Genomic DNA, 17,584 nt, shown 5'->3' with positions numbered 1-17,584 from the left:
GCAAGCCGGCTACGGTTTGGCATGCCCGGAAAGTCAGAAGTCCTTGCGATGAAGCACTGACGAGAATCGCATTTTCCAGTGTCTAAAACTGATGTGGCTGTAATCGACAGGAGCTACAAACCTCGAATTCCAATGTGGCACCTAACTGTAATGGTTTAAAATATACTACATTTTAGTATACGGCAGCCTAATAGTTAATAATGAAATGTTTACTGGTGTGCGTCACCGGTTAGAGTACTATGTCCTTACCAAAAAAATAAAGAAATGCAGTCTTCGCTTAAACCGCCTGTATTCAGTCGCTGCGTATGCTGGCATGCTGTCTGCGTGGGCTCATGCTACTTGCCTCGATCTTATTCAAGACGGTGGCGTTATCTCGCTTGATCCTCACTTCCTTGTTGAAATGTTTGTTGTTGCTTAGGGTGACCTCGCATGCCAAGTCGAGGTTGTTTTCCTTGGCGTAGGCAGCAAACTTGGTGAGCGCTTGCAAAACCATCACAGTGTCCTGAGCAAAGAAAGATACGGAGAATAAATCTTGCCTTTTAGCACACGTATACACTCAAGCAAAATGCATTTTCATGACCAAGTGCGACAATTTGTAGAAGAGGCCAGGAAGAAACATTGTCAAGCAGTACTGCTCTCTGATAACCACTTCGTTCCTTGCCCATAGTATACAGGTTCGGGTTTGAGTCAGTGCACAGAGGTGGGTTTACCTGCGTAGATTGAACAGACCCAGTGGGGCTGGTCCGTTTGCTCAGCCAACGCTGAAAACTTGTTATTATCTCGCTTTGCGCGTTCTGCCTGATGAGCGCCATGAGTGCATATGCGGTTGCTTGAGCAGACATGAGTTCGTTGTTTGCCGGAACGTGTCGGTCGTCAGTGTCTATGGCAGAAAGAGGACAAAGTTGTAGCAACATGCTGCTGGCTCAATTGTGGCAGATACAAAGGTCATATGCAGACATATCCAGACAGGGTGACATTATTCTGTATTAATATATTGCGGCAAAAATGATTTACTGTGTATAATTTTGTAACCGCTATCTTCGTTAACGCATCTGGCCCTAAGGATGACCGAAATAAAACAAATATTATTTATTTATCTATTTTAATATGTTTATGTATTCACGGAGGAAATGAGGCGCCTCAATTATGCGACTTTCTTTGTTTTTGCAGATGCTGCCATTTTCTCAACGCGACAAAATTTCGAAGCCGCATTCATAAGGCTCTCATTTTTAAACCTTAAATATGCAATTCCGAAATGGCTGTGTCCAGCGACTGCATGCTTTGGGCTTAGCGGCCATACCTTGGTCGTAGCGCACGCTTTCCATCAGCCACTGAATCAGTCCATCTTTCCTCGGGCTGTTGGCTAAGGACAGGGCATAGGCACCCAGCGCCAATGCTTCCGGTGAGTCTCGCCGCTGCAAACTCTGCTCCAAAAACGCCGCTGCTCTCTTGCTCGAGGTTTGAGAAATCTACAGGGCGCATGGAAGGTGGTTGTGAGTCAGTGGCGGCGAGCTTTCACAGATGACCATTTTCTCTGTAGGTACAGACTATGTGAGCACTAATGCTCGAAGCAACAAAGCATCTATGATGAAGACACTAACATGTCGATTAGAGGACGGCAGTATCACGCTGCCCGGATAGACCATCCTGCTAGATATAATAAAATGTCCGTGGTCTCCACGTTTAAGAAAAAGTAGGCTTGGTACGCAAGCACTGGTTATGATTTCGAGTGAGACCCCAGAGGCTTATGAAATTTGTGGTGGTGTGTTCTTCAGAGGGGGGACTCCCCAAGGCATTGTAGAAATCTACGCATCTCTGATTGCTCTTGTAAGCTATGCCTAGACATCCGCAACAGCAGTTCTTTCGCTCGGCGTTAGGGCTCAAAGTGCCAGTTATAACACATCATTTTAACTCGGAGATGTTAACTAGCATTGCGAATTTAAAACTTTAATTGAGAAATCACTTTTTACAGCTAACACACTTAATTACTGTCACTATAATTAAGCGGTGGATGCATAGGGCTGCCGTGGAACATGGCGGCAGTGTAAATGTAGGAAATATTTCGCATGCATTTGTGGTGCAAGGAAAGGCATAGCAACTGTGCCCCGCTCGCAGCATAATTAGGCTTGTTTGTCGCATAATCACTGGGCTGTTACAGTCCAGCCCGGATGTATCGAACCTGGATATATCGAATTATTATTTATATCGAACAGCCAGAACGCCGGAAGTATGTCAGAAGAGAGAAATATAGCCCCATTGTTCGCGTATATCGAACTTGCGTTCACCGGAACATTCAATATATTGGACTGTGCTCCGCGCCCCGTAAGTGTCACTTCTTCTAACGGAACTTTTCGAACCCTTTTCGTACACGGAGGCGGACCGACTGCGCAGCCTTGGGCAGCTGTTGGCAGTGTTGGCGCTGCGAAACCGTGTGACGAGTTGAATGAGGGGAGTATTTCAGGGTGACCTGCGGTCTCTTGAACTCATTTTCCACGCCACATTGCTGTCATGAGGAGAAGCCAACATAACTAAGCCCTTGCGGCAGCCCTCGGCTGGCGTGCTTCGCTGACGAAGTCGCTGCTGAAACCACCTGTGCCTTAGTTTTAATGAGATAATTGTATTTATAGTTTACCAGTAACATGATCAACCATCTGATGACAGGCAGTGGCTAGTTCCAAACTTACGAAGCAGCAGGTTAGGCAGAGAGACACGCCTAGCGAGTGGTGCTGCCTGCGGGCAGCACGTTACTGCAAGATTGCATCAAGCGTGGGTGCAATGTATTCTCGTTTCTAGGTTACACAAAAGCTTTTCTATTGACTTTTTTCTACACCGAATTATCGATATATCAAACTATTTCGCGATCCCCTTCGAGTTCGGTGATATATCCGGGTACGACTATATAGCAACTTCAAGTCTGGGACATTGTGAACACCGTGTGGCAGCCATCCTCGTACGCTTACCGAGTATCCTCCTTCAGCGCACTCTTCGAGGGTGGTGAGCACGAAGGCAGTCAGCGTTGTTGGGTGGTGGAAGTTTATCTGCACATTTGGAATGGAAAAGCGTGGTGTCAGCCTCTATGTCGAGTCATCATGCGCAGTCGAGGTGAGAATATTATGATCAAACTCGATCAACCTTTTCTGACATGTTGCCTAGCGCGAATAAATCGATGCGTGACGCTCGTGCAAGTATTTGCTGCCTGTGCACTTCCGCGTGAAGGTAGCTTTTCAGTTTTTGCTGCACACTGGGAGGGCAAGGTTTGGAACACCAAAGCGTAGTCCATGCTGTTTTGTACGGGAGCGTACATCACGCAAATCTGAGCCGCCGTGTGCGCGGTTTTTAGTCTAATCGCCGGCCGCGGAAAAAAATGCCATGGTTTACGTGAATCGGCAGTTTGACATTTCTGAAAAGGCATATTTTCGGCGGTTCTATCGCAAAGTTTATTTACAATGCTTACAGAGACTATAAAGTATAAAACACCTATAAAAGACTTCTTGACACGCTTTGCACTGCAGAAGGAAGCATAAAAGCCTTCTCCCTGAAATGACAGTTACAAAGGCACTTTTGAAGCTGATACCCAACAGCCTATTGCTGTATTTCTCTTTTCCTCCTCACACTAACGACATTACAGGTTTGGAAGTCTAACTCTACGAAAGCGCTGTTACATTTTACGGAAGTATTCTTTCCGATAAATTCTCAATATGGGGGCTTTTGGCTGCATAATGTCGTAAGACACAATAGAAAAGTAATCTTAACCGTGATCAAGCATCTTACGTTCCGCGATTACCTTTCAGCCGCCTGATTTGTGTGAATTTTGAATCATCCTGGAAGAATGTGTGTGCTGCCTTATGTTGCCTGACTTGGCCTTATTTTATTCTATTTGTTTTATTTTCGACGACCAGGCAAAAAAAAGGGGGGGGGGGGGGGGGGGGTTCCGTCACTCGTAGAAGGTGCTATAATACGTCTGCATTCATTTTCGCTCCCGAAAGGCAAGGGCGCAATAAACTCAAGGCGTTCTGCCTCATGTGCTGTGCCTTGATTTCCATAGCTCTAGGTGTGGATTAATATTTAATTTTGTGTCATGTTAACGTACTAATATTTGTCTTTCTTAATGCGGCGTGCTACACACTGTTGAAATAATAGATGCATAGAAACAGGTATAATCAGGACAAAATCCGGTCTAGCCCATTTTGTGGAGAGTGAGGTATACCAGCGTAAAATAAGACTATACGTAACTATATTCAAGGATTCAAATCTATATAGGCTGTAGGTAAAGCATGCCAAGTGTTTCTGCACTCGCGTTTAAAATAGTGACGTAATCGTCGATTGAATTTTGCGCTTCTCCTCAATGAGGCAGTGGAGTGCAGAAAAATTCAGCTTGACGTCACGGAAGATATGATTTCAAATTACCGCTGTCGTCAGCCACACCCTGCTCTAACTCTTTAGACGCTGCCAAACAACTCTCGGTAGGGTTTGCCTTCGGGGGCGTTGGCTTTTTCCTTTGAAGCAGGCGTTTGTGCGTTGGAAATTCACCTATACCTTCGATGACGTCATCATGCGCCCCCCCCCCCCCCCCCCCCACTTGGTGTTGTGCACTGCGGAGAAGCTTGAAGGGCGTCCGGATTTTAATCGGCGATTATTTCACAATTTCAAGTGCTAGCGCAAAAAGACTTAGCATGCTTTACCTGCAAGTTTCGCACATTCGACCCTCTTAAGCTCGTTGATTTCTAAAACCTATGCAATTTCCCTTTGATGGCAGCTTGCCAGTCGAAATGGACGACTATTGCTGAAATGGACGACAAACTGTGCATCCTATATTTTAGAAGAACGTCAATTTGGGCTAGATGGTGCATTATTTGAGACAGAATTATTTGAGACAGAATCCTATATTTACACTTGCTGTTGCAGTTTAATAGCACAGCGTTCTTCTCTACGGGGGTTATTAGTTAAGCGTGAGATGCTGTTAAAGCTTTGATTGTGAAGACCCCATATTTGGTTGGGCGCTAAAAAGCATAATCTAGGGAAGTGGACCACACAACACGCCAACTAGAAGAACAAAAAAGGAGGATATTTACTAACCAGTTTTCGTTGGAGATATGGGTGATCTTCCTGGAAGGCCCCATTTTTTTGCTGCCGGCTAGTTATATACTGCAGTCCGCTTCGAATGACGTTTTCATCTATCATGATGGATTTCGTAGCTTCGCACAGGTTGCGAATGACGAACGCCGTCAGCCTGCGCACAACAGTTAGTGGCAAGTGAAACGTAGGCACCAGGTTTGTAATGCCGGTTGTTTTTTGCTTTTGAATATTTTATATTGCTCTAGCAACGGACCGGTTTCATAACAATTATTTCGGCACAGAAAAAGCAAGGAATTTAAAAAAACAACAAAAAGTTGAATATCCAAGGTAAAACAAAAACAGAATTGCACATCACAAGCTGGCATGCGCCGCAGTTTGAAATTGTATCCGAAATATTGGAGGGTTGGTTCACAATACAAGCTTCAGTGTCGCATGTCATTAGAGACAGCCGTATATGCGTTGTAGCGACAGAGTAGTCACTGCTACTCGACTGCGGTGACCGCAGTGATGGCTTAGTGGTTTGAGCATCCGCCTCGCATGCGGGAGTTGCAGTGTTCGATCCTCAGTGCCGCCGGCTACCAACCGGTGGTACAAGAGGTACAATCTTTTCCCTGGCCTGGTGCTGGGCTTTTGCAGGGCGAAATTATTGGAAAATGGGTATTTGACCCCACCTCGTGTAAGGAAAAATATCTTGTCCTATGGTGCTGTTTCGCCAGAGCTGCTTCTGAGCCATTAGCATTCAACATAATCATCATCCTATTCGACCGTGATGTGGTGTTGTGCTGTACGCACACGAGTCTCACGCGGCCACGCAAGGGACGCGAGTGGCGCAGGCCCACTCCATTCGCAGGTAAAGTTGTCGTTCTCTAGCGCTACGCGAGCCGTTTTGTCGCGCACCTTTCGCCACACAACACAATCGCGGTCGCGGTCGCGGTCGCGGTCGCCCCCCCCCCCCCCCCCCCCTCCCAAAGCCTTTGCACATTTTCCCGAACGTCCGTTTTCTGGCTCTCATAGGGCGAGATCTGATTTTTGACGTAGAAATGGAACGCTTTTTTTGTCTGTAATGCGTCAAGCAGTCCCCTTCTTTGTACGTTAACCGTGTTAGCCGCTCCCTTATTTCACAGAATTCTGCGTTCTACAGAATTATTTATTTATTTATTTATTTTAGTTCCTTAAAGACCCCAAACAAGGGGCATTACGCGAGGGGTGGATTTTACAGGAATACCAACAAAAAACGAACATACTGTAAAATGCGAGCATAAAGTTTCAAAATTCAAATGAAACAGGAAAACGGCTCAGAAAATCAAAATACAAAACGCTCAAATGCTTTTGTATAGAAAAGAAAAAAAGAAGACAAGAATAAAATAGGAAAAAGCGCTGAACGTTGGGTGAAAATTCAATAACAGATTAGAGAATAGTAAAACCGCATAGTAAAACAAAGTGCAATAGGTCAACGTTAGAGGGGAAATATACACGAAAACCTAAAATGTGTCTAAAGATTTAAGCTTATCTTTGAAAGCAAACGTGCCTTCTATTATTACAGCGGCATTGGGAAGGCTGTTCCAATCTTTTGCTGTTCGGATGAAGAAAGACTGCGCCAATGTTTGTGTTTTTGGGCAAGGGTATGACACCTGTTGACTGTTCTTGTGACGAGCTGAAAACTGGGAGTGTTTTGTGACGTAGGTGCTTAACGGAAATGAATAGTAAAAACGATGAAAAAAGGCTGAACTAGCTAGTTTTCGACAGTGCTTTAATAATGGCAAGCTGGATCGGTTCTTCAGATCGGTTGCACTTGTGTAGGATGAATAATCGGCATGAACAAATCTAATGGCGTGATTTTGATAGTTTCTATGCTCTTAGAAAGGTATTCCTCCTGTGGGTTCGAAATGACCGCTGCATATTGTAATTTTTGGCGCATTAATGTGGTGTAGGCTAGTAATTTTGCATGTGATGGGTCAAGCTTCATTGAGCGTTGAAGATAGCCAAGGGTCGGCTGGATGCTGCAGTGATGTTATTGATGAGCGTTGACCACGTAAGATCGCCAGACAGGTGTAATCCAAGATATATACATGATTTAGTAGCATGTAAGCGAGAACCGCAGATAAAGTAGCTATGTGGTACTAAGTTTGAGCGATGGAAAAGGGAGACCTTACACTTAGCAATATTTAAAGACATTTGTCGTTTTTCACACAATTTTCCTACTGCTATAGTAAGTCATGTTGTAAGCTAATACTGTCTTACAACAGTATCAGTTATACAACAGGTTGGTAGTTATACGAGCGCAATTCGTACGTGACTGTTGAGGTATCGTGGTCCTGCCGTGCCCTCACAGTTACTTTTTGCGCTTCATGAGTGGCACAATCATTCAATTTGAAATATTGCGAGATAAATATATCTGTTTTGTTTGTGTGTTTTATGGGGGTTTAACGTCCCAAAGCGACTAAAGCTGTGAGGGACGCCGTAACGAAGGGCTCCGGCAATTTCGACCACCTGGGGTTCTTTAACGTGCACTGACATCGCACAGTGCGCGAGCCGCTAGAATTTTTCCTCGATCGAAATTCGACCGCTGCGTAAATATAAATGAATTATATAAGTTAACGGTTACGTGAGCAATATTCATATATAAATCAGAAATAGATACGAATTACATATGCATATTGCTCATGTAACCGTTAATTAGCATTCAAAGCATGAGTTACTGTATAACATCGTATCGTTCGCCATTGATTTTTCAGCAACAAAGTTCACAAAAATTGTTGTAAAAGTAAAGTGCAACTAAAAATCGTTGTTTCTGTTTTTTTCTTTCTTTTTATACGGAAGCCCCCCCCCCCCCTTCTAGAACCAATCGGACAGTTTCTTCCGACATGGGGTGCTAATTCTCGAGTTTGTTGTTTGAATGAGAGAGTTCTTTTGGACAAAATGTTCGAAGTGCAACACTTACCATAGACTAGAACTATACCCTTCGAAAATGCTGAAAGAGCCATCCGTGTTCCTGTAGTCGAGTATTTTGTTGTAGCCTGAAAGAAAGGGAGAGAGAAAAGAGAGAGAGGAAGAAAGAGGCAGCTAGTTTTTGTTATGGCCCTTCTGTTGTCACATTGTACTCAGGACTAAGTGCCACATGAAAGTTACTGTCTCCTATCGGGATAACTCATATATCTCCTATGTATCGTCAGATTCGCCCAATCGTAGCGGTGTGTCTTCGTACTCTACTATATGTCACTCCTATCGCTATCACAAATCTTACCCACTAATGAAATCGGTTCCACATTGACACAGCTATGCATGTAGTTTCGCTCAGAACTGCAGCTCTGTCAACGAATCTGTAGTTGAGTCGAATTAAACAGGATAACACGTCATAAACGTTCCTCGCATGAAGTCTCTGCAGAACCAAGCGGTTATTCTCAAGTTTTAAAGCTAACTGCCTATACCGCATCTTTCAAAAAAGTAAACAAGGGAGGGAATGCTTTAGGGTGCTTGCCAGCGTTTCGACAAGATGACTTCTCTTCGCCTGGGCAAAGTGGTCATCATTGGCGGGGTTTAAATAAGGCCTTTACTCCGAGGAGGAAGGCCCGGTGAGGGGAAGGAATGCGGGAAGTGGGAAGGGTGTTGGGATGGGGAGCGTAAATCTTGTCCAGTCATGATGGCTGCTATAGTGGATTAATCGGTTTACGAGCAAAACTGTGAAAAGAAAAAGCCCAGCTCAATAGAAAGGAATCCGGGGATGTGGAGCGCGGAGAGAGAGCGAACCTGAGCTATCCTAGTTTTTAGGTCAACGCAGCCAATCATACCAAGCCACTTGTCGCAGCTGGACACACAGCTTTTCAAACTGACATTCGCTGTCTCTTCGCACCCCCGGATTCCTTTCGGCTGAGCTGGCCTCACAATTTTGCAGGTCAACCGCTTGATCCTCTTTAGCAGCCATTATGCCTGGACAAGATTCACCCTCCTCATCCTAACACCCTGCCCACTTCACGCTCTCCTCCCCCTCACCGGGCGATCCTCCTCGCAGTGAAAGGCCTATTTAAACCCCGCCACTGATGAACGCTTAGTCCAGACGAAGACAAGTCCTCTTGTCGAAACGTTGGCAACCACCCTGAGGCATTCCTTTCCCTTGTTCACTTTGTGAGAGTCAAGAAACCACCTGCCTATCCTCCCTCTACCATGGATTCTGCATCTTTGCTGATTGAAATGACAGGCGCAGTACTGCCGCACTGAAGGTTCAGAGTTGTACTCAGATATCCACTATGCACTACGGATAGGAACACCAAGGACGCTCTTTGGCATATTTTATAATCGCTAGTGATCGTGGCTGAAGAAAATGTTAAAAAGTATGCGCCCATAGCGCGTATCAGTGTATCGAACGGCATGCTTCCTTCTCGCTTCACGTTTGCATGGTAAAGCAAGTTAACGTGCAATGTGCAGATGAGGCTGTACAAGCACTGCCTGTATGTGTTCTTGTATGCAAGGCCTTTTTATGCCCCACATATTGTGCCCCGAACAAGGAGGGAGCACTGGAAAGTTCTCTGAAAACTCACAGGCGACATAGCTGACCTCCATTAATGGTTATGCGTTGTACGTGAGTTTACGTCAGCACGAATGCCAGCGCAACGCATATGTGAACACATTTCGTGTGAATATCAGGAGGGTACAAGGTTCCTCAAGAGACTGTCTGCCCCCTCACTGACAGAGCACCGAAACTCGCCAGAGCCCACCCAGCAGGAATCCTTGCTGATGGAAATATTTCAGGCGGAAGATACCGCAGCGTCAAAACAGCGGTTGAAATGAAACAACGTTTTGTGAATAAAAAGACTACCTCCTCTAATATAGGCAAGAACGTTGTTCTCATCAGCTATGCTGATGCGTTTGGTGGTCTTGAAAAACTCGTAGGCGTACAGTACTGGCGCCAACTTGGACATGGTCTGCTCTCCACAGTCACTAGGCCTAATGACCTGTTGGCCGGGCTTCTTGATTACAGATTCGAGAACGGCCGTCACTCCGTCTCCTGCGCAGCAGAGAAAATAGAAAAACATATTTGCACTGGTGATTTTACACAGCAGCTGGAATAACAGTCGTCTCGTGTGTCTTGTCGCCCGACCGTTTTGAAACGGCTTGTATGCCTTGCTTTCTTAATGAACATTGTATAGTATTGTAAGTGGTACCTTACATAATGCTTAGAGCGCCAATTTGCTGACATGAAGTACAATCCCGAGGTGAAGGCTTTGTCAGGAGGCTTTGTTGTCTCCTTTTGCCGCCCGTTGTAGACATACTTTACCATCTATACGAGGTCTGTCAGAAAAGTATCCGACCTTTGGCCGAAGAAAAAAAAAATGGCATAACTGGAGCGTTGGAAACCTAATAACCTTCAAAGTAGTCTCCTTGGGACTCAACACACTTCTCCCAGTTGTGCTGCCACTGTTGGAAGTATTCCGAAAAGGCCTTTTTCGGAATGGAGTTTAGCTCAGCTGTCGTTGCAGCCATAATGTCCTCTCTTGTCTGAAATCGCGCTCCTTTCAATGACCTCTTGATTTTGGGAAACAACCAGAAGTCGCAGGGGGCCATATCAAGAGAGTAAGAAGCCTGTTGAACTACAGGGGTCTGGTTTTTCGCCAAAAAAGTCTTAATCAAGTGCGAAGAATGTTCAGGAGCATTGTCGTGATGGATGCGCCAATTTCCTGTTGACCACAACTCTGGTCTCTTGCGCCGCACAGCATCACGTAGGCGACGGAAGACATCCCTGTTGTACTCTTGATTCATTGTTTGACCCTGGGGCGTGCGTACTCGTGGTGTGCCACACAGCGAGATTCCAAGAAAGCAGTCAGCATCACTTTGACGTTGCTGAGAATTTGGCAGGCCTTCTTTGGTCTTGGGGACGTGGAATGCTTCTAGTGTGACAACTGGGATTTGGTTTCCGGGTCGTACCCGTACACCCAAGACTCGTCACCAGTGATTGTGGTGTTGATGAAGTCGGGGTCACTGTTTGTGGAATCCAGCGTGTCCTGTGAGACTTCAACACGAAGCTGCTTTTGCTCCACCGTGAGCAGCTTCGGCGCGAATTTCGCCGCAACTCTCTTCATGGCCAAATCTTCGGTGATAATGGAATGTGCAGAAAAACTACTGATGTCCACCTCTTCCGCAATTTCTCGGATAGTCACACGACGGTCCAGCATCACCAGAGCGTTCACTTCGGCAATGACCTGGCCATTTCGGCATGTTGATGGCCGACCGGAGCGTGGCTCGCTCTCCACCGATGTGCGGCCATCTTTAAACCAGTTGTACTATTGCTTAATTTGTGTGCTGCTCTAAGCATCATCACCGAAAACCGTCTAAATATTCCGAATGGTTTCCACTTGGCTGTCGCCCCGTTTCTGGCAAAATCTGATGCATTAGCACTGCTCCTGTCGCACCGCCATTTTGCTTGCACTAAAAAACCGACGAGAGCACTGCGCACTGCCTCACTCAAACGCTGCCTCCCAGCGACTGACGCATTCGGCAGGCGGGAAAAAATTCGTGCATGCGCAGGACGGTTCAAGGTCTGCTGATGCAAGCGCGCTTGTTTCATATCCATCAGGTGTTCGCAAAAAAAAAAAAAATAAGGTCGGATACTTTTCTAACAGACCTCGTATATGTCCGAATGAATGAATGAATGAATGAATGAATGAATGAATGAATGAATGAATTCGTATATCACTTATATACCACGAGCCATACACAATTACAGAAACATCGCTTATAACCACGATAAGCTCGCACACAGCCTTTTTTATTTTAACAGATAAATGGAGCTCATACTGGGCTCATTTCAAGAAGAGAAAAACTAAACACGTAAAGCACCGCAGATTCTGCGGGTTTTCTGACTGACTGCTTCTGATATACTAGAAAGACCGAATTGCAGTAAAGATAAAACAATACAAACAAAAATTTTGGGATATGGGACCCACTACTGAAACAAGGGACGCAGAAATTTAGACCCCAATTTTAACACAAAGCAGGAATAAAAAAACTTAAAATGAAAGACTATGAATTGGCGTGAAAGAAGGGTGTGAAGGGTCCGGTGGTTTTTTAGATTTAGAAGATGCACGTAAATGTCTGCATATTTTCGGAACACGGAATGCAAAAGGCAACTGAATTTCCTCACTACCTAGAGGCATGACCTAGCTTTGAAGGGTGCATTGCACAGGTTGCTAAGGGAAGTGTAGAGCACGTCCTTGAGTTTGAGGTTGCATGCTTGACTACCACGCATTTTGTGTGTTTTTTTTTTCGCAGTTTACGCGTTCCGAAATCTTCTGCAGGCGCCTGCACACCTCTCGAATGCCATCATGCGCCTTCAGACGACCCTTTTCTTACTAAAGCCGCGAACTGCGTAGAGAAGTACTTTACTTATGACCGCCTATTGCCTCTAGATATGGTTTTACGTATTAGTGTTTAGGTGGTAGAGAATAGATTTTCCGGTCCAGTAATATCCAGCTTTAGAAAAATATATTTGAAGCTTGATAAAGTTTCTGTGGCTTTTTCTGTAAAAGATTCACCAAAGAATAACAAGCAAGCTATCTTACCATTTTGAGACATTCGCATGAAGTTGCGTGGGGCACATTCGCGTCCACTGATGCACTGGGGTACTAGTCAAACGCATAGAACTCATGTAAGGCATGAAATTTTATCCATCAGCCACAGCGTGCGCAAGAAATTGCTTGCAGTACAACACCATGTACGATTTTTATTTTTTTTTGCGTTTTACGCGCCTTAAAGGGCAACTGCAGAGGTTTTAGAATTCGAGGAGTTTAAAGGGGTCGAATGTGTGAAGCTTGCATGTAAAGCATTTCAAGTACTTTGGGCTAGCATTTGAAATGGTGACGTAATCGACGATTAAAATTAAACTTACCTCTACAGCGGAAGATGTGCTATCAGGATGCAATGAGAATTTTTAACATATTTGTTATTTCACAGCATGTCTGGGGGCAATAAGTTGCATGGCACTGCTCAATTCAGCAACGCACTAAAGACTACGTCGTTTTCTTTTGCTCGCAGTGCTGATGTTAAACTCATGATGGTACTTGGGTTTGAGATTATACGCAAAGCGAAAGTAATATAGCTATTTAGATGCCTAGCTCCTGTCACTTTCTTGTTGTTATTATTATTATTATTATTATTATTATTATTATTATTATTATTATATTTTTTTACTGGGAAGCAAGCCGTTTCTATAATATGGAAGTAGACTGATGTAGGAAGATTTTAATATGGAATCGCAAGAAAGGGCTTTGGGGCCTGTACTTACCGACGATGTCTATTTCGCAGCGCTCTGTGTTTGCCAAAGCAAAATCAGGACGTGGCGTCCAAATTTCTACCAGCTGCATTCCATTTGTACCAAAGGTCTCTGAAAAAAAAATATTAAGCGTCACATCGAAAGCCCAAGTAGCTAAAACCCACCAGCTGACACTTCTTAGTGATTCCAGCGTCCATTTGAATGCATCTCGCATTAGCCGTCGCATTTTATTGACGAGTTTTGCTAGAACGCAAGACAAACACGTACGCGCCGTGGTATTTTGCGTTTCAGCAACAGGCTTTTCTGGGCGAAGTTTGTGGCGCCTGGGAAGTCAGTTCAATTCGCGAGGAGATTGGATGAAACTCCAGTTGTCTCTCACCTGTGTAGTGCTGTTGGTTGTTTCGCGTGTTTCGCTTTTTAGGGTTTCGGGGATCCAAGGTGACGGCAAACGATCGTGTTCTCTGCACTCCCGGAGGCTGAAAGATAAAAATGGCGAGAGCCACTTCTGACAAGCCGTTCCTCGTGCTGTCTAGCTGTCACTGGTACACAACTAAGCGGTACCATCAGTGCATTTGACACTGCGGGTTACTTTCAACTTCTGAGTTTGTGTTGCTCCCCCTGCAGTCATCGCGTAGAACGTCACCCTACCTAAGATTTTCCCGTGTTTCATGTGCAGAGTGCCAAGCTTTGCAGGCATCACTGTGAAAAGTAAGCTACCTTTAATTTTGCCGACAATGGAAGCTAAACTTGCTACCTGCCCGTTCGACTGGTTTGCGCTCTCTTACCCGGACATTCAGCACCACTTTAACCTCGTCGCCTTCTCCGCTGTCGCTGCGGGCCTTCACGTGGATCTCTTTGGTTCCGGCGGCAAGGGGCACCACTGGGAATATGGCGGTACGGCCACGTCCCGGTGGAATCTCCAGCACTCGGACCGCGGACGGTTTTCCTAGTTTGGCCCCAGAACAGATGTCTTGAGTCCCAAGCAGGATCACCTTAGCCTGAAAGCAGCAGAAAACAGGCGACCCCTCATTTACGGGCATTTTTAAGCACTAAATTCAAGCTTTGTGTAGTTTCGCTTTCCTACTGAATTTGAGCGTTTGATTCTTGAGAGTAAAAAATCAGCTGCGAAACATGGTGAAAGTGCGTAAACTCACGCAAAGTGCTGAAGTCCTTTTTAACGCATTTTACCTAATGTCACCAAGGTACTAACATAGGTACAGTTTCTGCGCTATGAAAGAAATCGCCAGTAACTTTAGCCGCTGTTATTTCCGTGAATGGACGCCAGAAAACCCGAGGCTTGCCGAAAAGCCATAGAAAAGGAAGCGGAGGCGCTCGTCGAACGAAACGTAGCTGGAACTGCCAAGCAGTTAGCGCGCCAAGAACATAGACTGGACACCAACACACTTTCCCGGCAGTTGCCGGCGAGTCCATTGAAAAGATTCCGAATTTTCAGCGGACATTCAACAGCCGCTGATAATCATCTCACGCTAGAACGTGAATGCCGTCATCGTTTCTTTATTTCTTTCCTCCCGTGATCCGCGCACGCTAAGCGATTCTGCCAATAATAGTGGTCTGGTGGGGCATGTGATCGAACTAAGAGAAAACAGAAGAAAGAAATCATTAGATCCTCCTCTGTTTTTGCCGTCAAGGTAACTAGACCCTCAAAGCCGAGTGTATAAAAGCAGGTCTAAAAAATCTTAAACAGGTTTAAACACCCTTACTGCGGCAGTTCCCAGGCAAAACTGCGTATCCCTCTTGAAAGATGCTTGGATTTATGACAGCGTCTGAAGGGCACTTGATGCGGGAACGCCCTTCAGCCCGTGTGTACACAGCCACGACAGCCTCGGCACAATACGGCAGCGTTCAGAGGCTGTTATTGCTAGATATTTCTGCGTTGTTGTTGCTTCAGCGTCGGCAGGATCAAAAGATTGTCAAACTACATGAAGGCGTGCAAGGCTCTGGTTTCTTTCATTCGCCGAAGCCAGCGGACGTGGAGATCGTGACCGCTCATGTGCAGCTGGCGCTTCCTGCTGCGCACGCGAGCCCGCCATGACAGCGGCCAGAAGCAGAGCTAACAGGCGCGCCTTGTTCCTATCAGCTGTCCGCGTTGTTGACTGTTAGGAAACGCTGCCGTTTCTTTTTTTTTTTGACAACAGAATGAGTCGTATGACCGATTTTTCTGCTCATCACACAAATCTTGGCTACATGCAGAGTTGCGCGGACACAAAAGAAGAAAAGCGGGGTGTCGGTGGTGTGAATCGAACCCATTCCTCCAACGTCCTTTAGCGCAGGAGATGGACAAGCTGCCAATTACTGTTTCCGTTCCAGGTGGTCAGGCAGCAAATGGCGAAAAGGCTTGTTTTTTGGCTCTGCCTGTACTGCCTATTAAACCCAGTGGAAACAAAAATACAAAATGCAGCCTGCCATACTTCGGACACTGATGATGATACTAAATTCCGCTTAGGCTTAAAAATGGCGCAGTTCCCACCTTTTTCTCGCGTGTTGAACGTCTGCTCACGCGTTTCTCCTCCGCCTTTTTTTTCACTACGGAGCAGCGTCCACAAGTGCCCACCTGCTGCAGTGCGCTGTCAGCTGCTGAATGCTACGCTGAACCAAGTCAGTTACTCGTCGGCAAGGGAGCGTCCTATTGGTCAAAGTTGTGTCGTGTGAGCACGTGTGGCTCGATGACACTACGAGATTGTCTCTATTGTGCTGAATCCGCTTAAGTGCTGGGAGGGACAGACGTTGCTTTCGTGCTGCTTTCGTGGAGGGACAGAATTCCGGCTATCCTTTAAAAGAAACAAAACAAAAAAAAAACACAACCGATTTAGCTTATTTGACCAAATGCGATGTGCGCTAGCACGTCGCGTGTCATTTAGGTTTCGGTTCGAGGATCGGGTTTCAAGTTCAGGCTTCAGGCAAAGACCGGCGAAATCGATTGTCGGGGACCTTAGCTGTCGCGCGCTATAAAATTTTCGGACCGCTTAAGGCGCCCTAAGTGTGCACTGCGAGAGCGATGTGTTCTGGATCCATTGAGCACGGATGGATATTGGTCAAGACGACGATATGCAATGCACAGCGCGAGAGAGCATCAGAGGGGTGGTCGGTTGCGACGATAGCATAGTGCTCTCGTGCAGTGGCCAGCGAAGCTTATCCAGGCGCGACACCGTCGCGGCCTTATGTATTGATTTCTGCAGGTCGAGCCAGACACTCAAACGAATGGCTGCTTTTTCAAGATCGAAGCATCAAGTGCTAGCGCACTAAAAAGAGATCACACACGCACACGTGCTCGCATATATATATATATATATATATATATATATATATATACACGCACACAAAGACAAACTTCACCTCTGGCCATATTCACGGTGTGTGTTCTCACTAATTCATTTGGAAAATTGGTTTAGATTAGTTTCGTGGGGTTCAACGTCCCAAAGCGACTCAGGCTGTCAGGGACGCTGTAGTGGAGGGCTCCGGATTATTTCGACCACCTGGAGTTCTTTAACGTGCACTGACATCTCACAGCACATGGGTCTTTAGCATTTTGCCTCCATCGAAATGCGAGCGCGGCGGCCGGGATCGAACAATTCGCGTGGAAGTGGGATTGTGAATTTTTTTAAAACCTTCTGGCGTCTACTGTGGAACTGAGAAGAGACGAAACAAGATACAGTCTCTGCTTTACTACATACTGGAAGATACATAGGCGCATTTACATAAGCTACACGCATCGCACGGGCTGTGCGACGGGGGTGTTATGCCTCTCAGTTGCGAGATAGCATAATCTAATCCGTGGCTGCAGCAGCCGTGCTTTAAGGCGAGCGAAACGGAAAACGGGCCTGTCCAACGTGAATTTCTTCGCAGATTTCACAACTTTTTGTGCAGCCGAAGCTCATGCGTAATAGCAAGCCGCACCACCTTGCGTAACCACGGTGCTGCGTTGGCATTCGAAACCACACTAAGACTCTGTGCTTAATTTAGAAAGGCTGAGCCAGATGCCTTCATTCCACGTTGGGTGATAATGAAATTTCGCCTTTCTGGGACCGCTAATAAATTATCGCGTGAGACTATATATCAGGAGGATGGTGTTCAGTCGAAAGAGGCTTTTCAAGGTACTAGCTTCGTCCATTTTTCTGCGCCATAAATCTTATGGCAGATCGAGCTGGCCTTCCTTGCTTTCACCAGCATGTGACAGTCAAAGACGACGTCGAAATGACGCAGACAGAGAATGCGCCGGTAAGAAAT

The 17,584-nt window shown here is 45.8% G+C and overlaps 1 protein-coding gene across 1 annotated transcript in view; it reads right to left on the bottom strand.

Moving 5' to 3' along the window:
* LOC149350580 (A.superbus venom factor 1-like) overlaps positions 1 to 17,584 on the bottom strand; it is a 116,189-nt gene that overhangs the window by 30,395 nt on the left and 68,210 nt on the right. The window contains exons 20-29 of the mRNA XM_089579621.1: positions 14,125 to 14,337; positions 13,719 to 13,815; positions 13,352 to 13,450; positions 9,890 to 10,078; positions 8,018 to 8,093; positions 5,077 to 5,230; positions 2,961 to 3,038; positions 1,301 to 1,469; positions 711 to 880; positions 344 to 502 (exon numbers count right to left, since the gene is read on the bottom strand). Of these exons, the coding sequence (XP_089435747.1) occupies positions 344 to 502; positions 711 to 880; positions 1,301 to 1,469; positions 2,961 to 3,038; positions 5,077 to 5,230; positions 8,018 to 8,093; positions 9,890 to 10,078; positions 13,352 to 13,450; positions 13,719 to 13,815; positions 14,125 to 14,337 (1,404 nt within the window). The remainder of the gene's footprint in view (positions 1 to 343; positions 503 to 710; positions 881 to 1,300; positions 1,470 to 2,960; positions 3,039 to 5,076; positions 5,231 to 8,017; positions 8,094 to 9,889; positions 10,079 to 13,351; positions 13,451 to 13,718; positions 13,816 to 14,124; positions 14,338 to 17,584) is intronic.

The sequence above is a fragment of the Amblyomma mixtum genome, chromosome 3 (assembly GCF_055824585.1).
Source record: "Amblyomma mixtum isolate Tamu chromosome 3, ASM5582458v1, whole genome shotgun sequence".
NCBI lineage: Eukaryota > Metazoa > Arthropoda > Arachnida > Ixodida > Ixodidae > Amblyomma > Amblyomma mixtum.
Note: the sequence above shows the minus strand (reverse complement) of the source record. Positions and strands in the feature narration are given on the sequence as shown.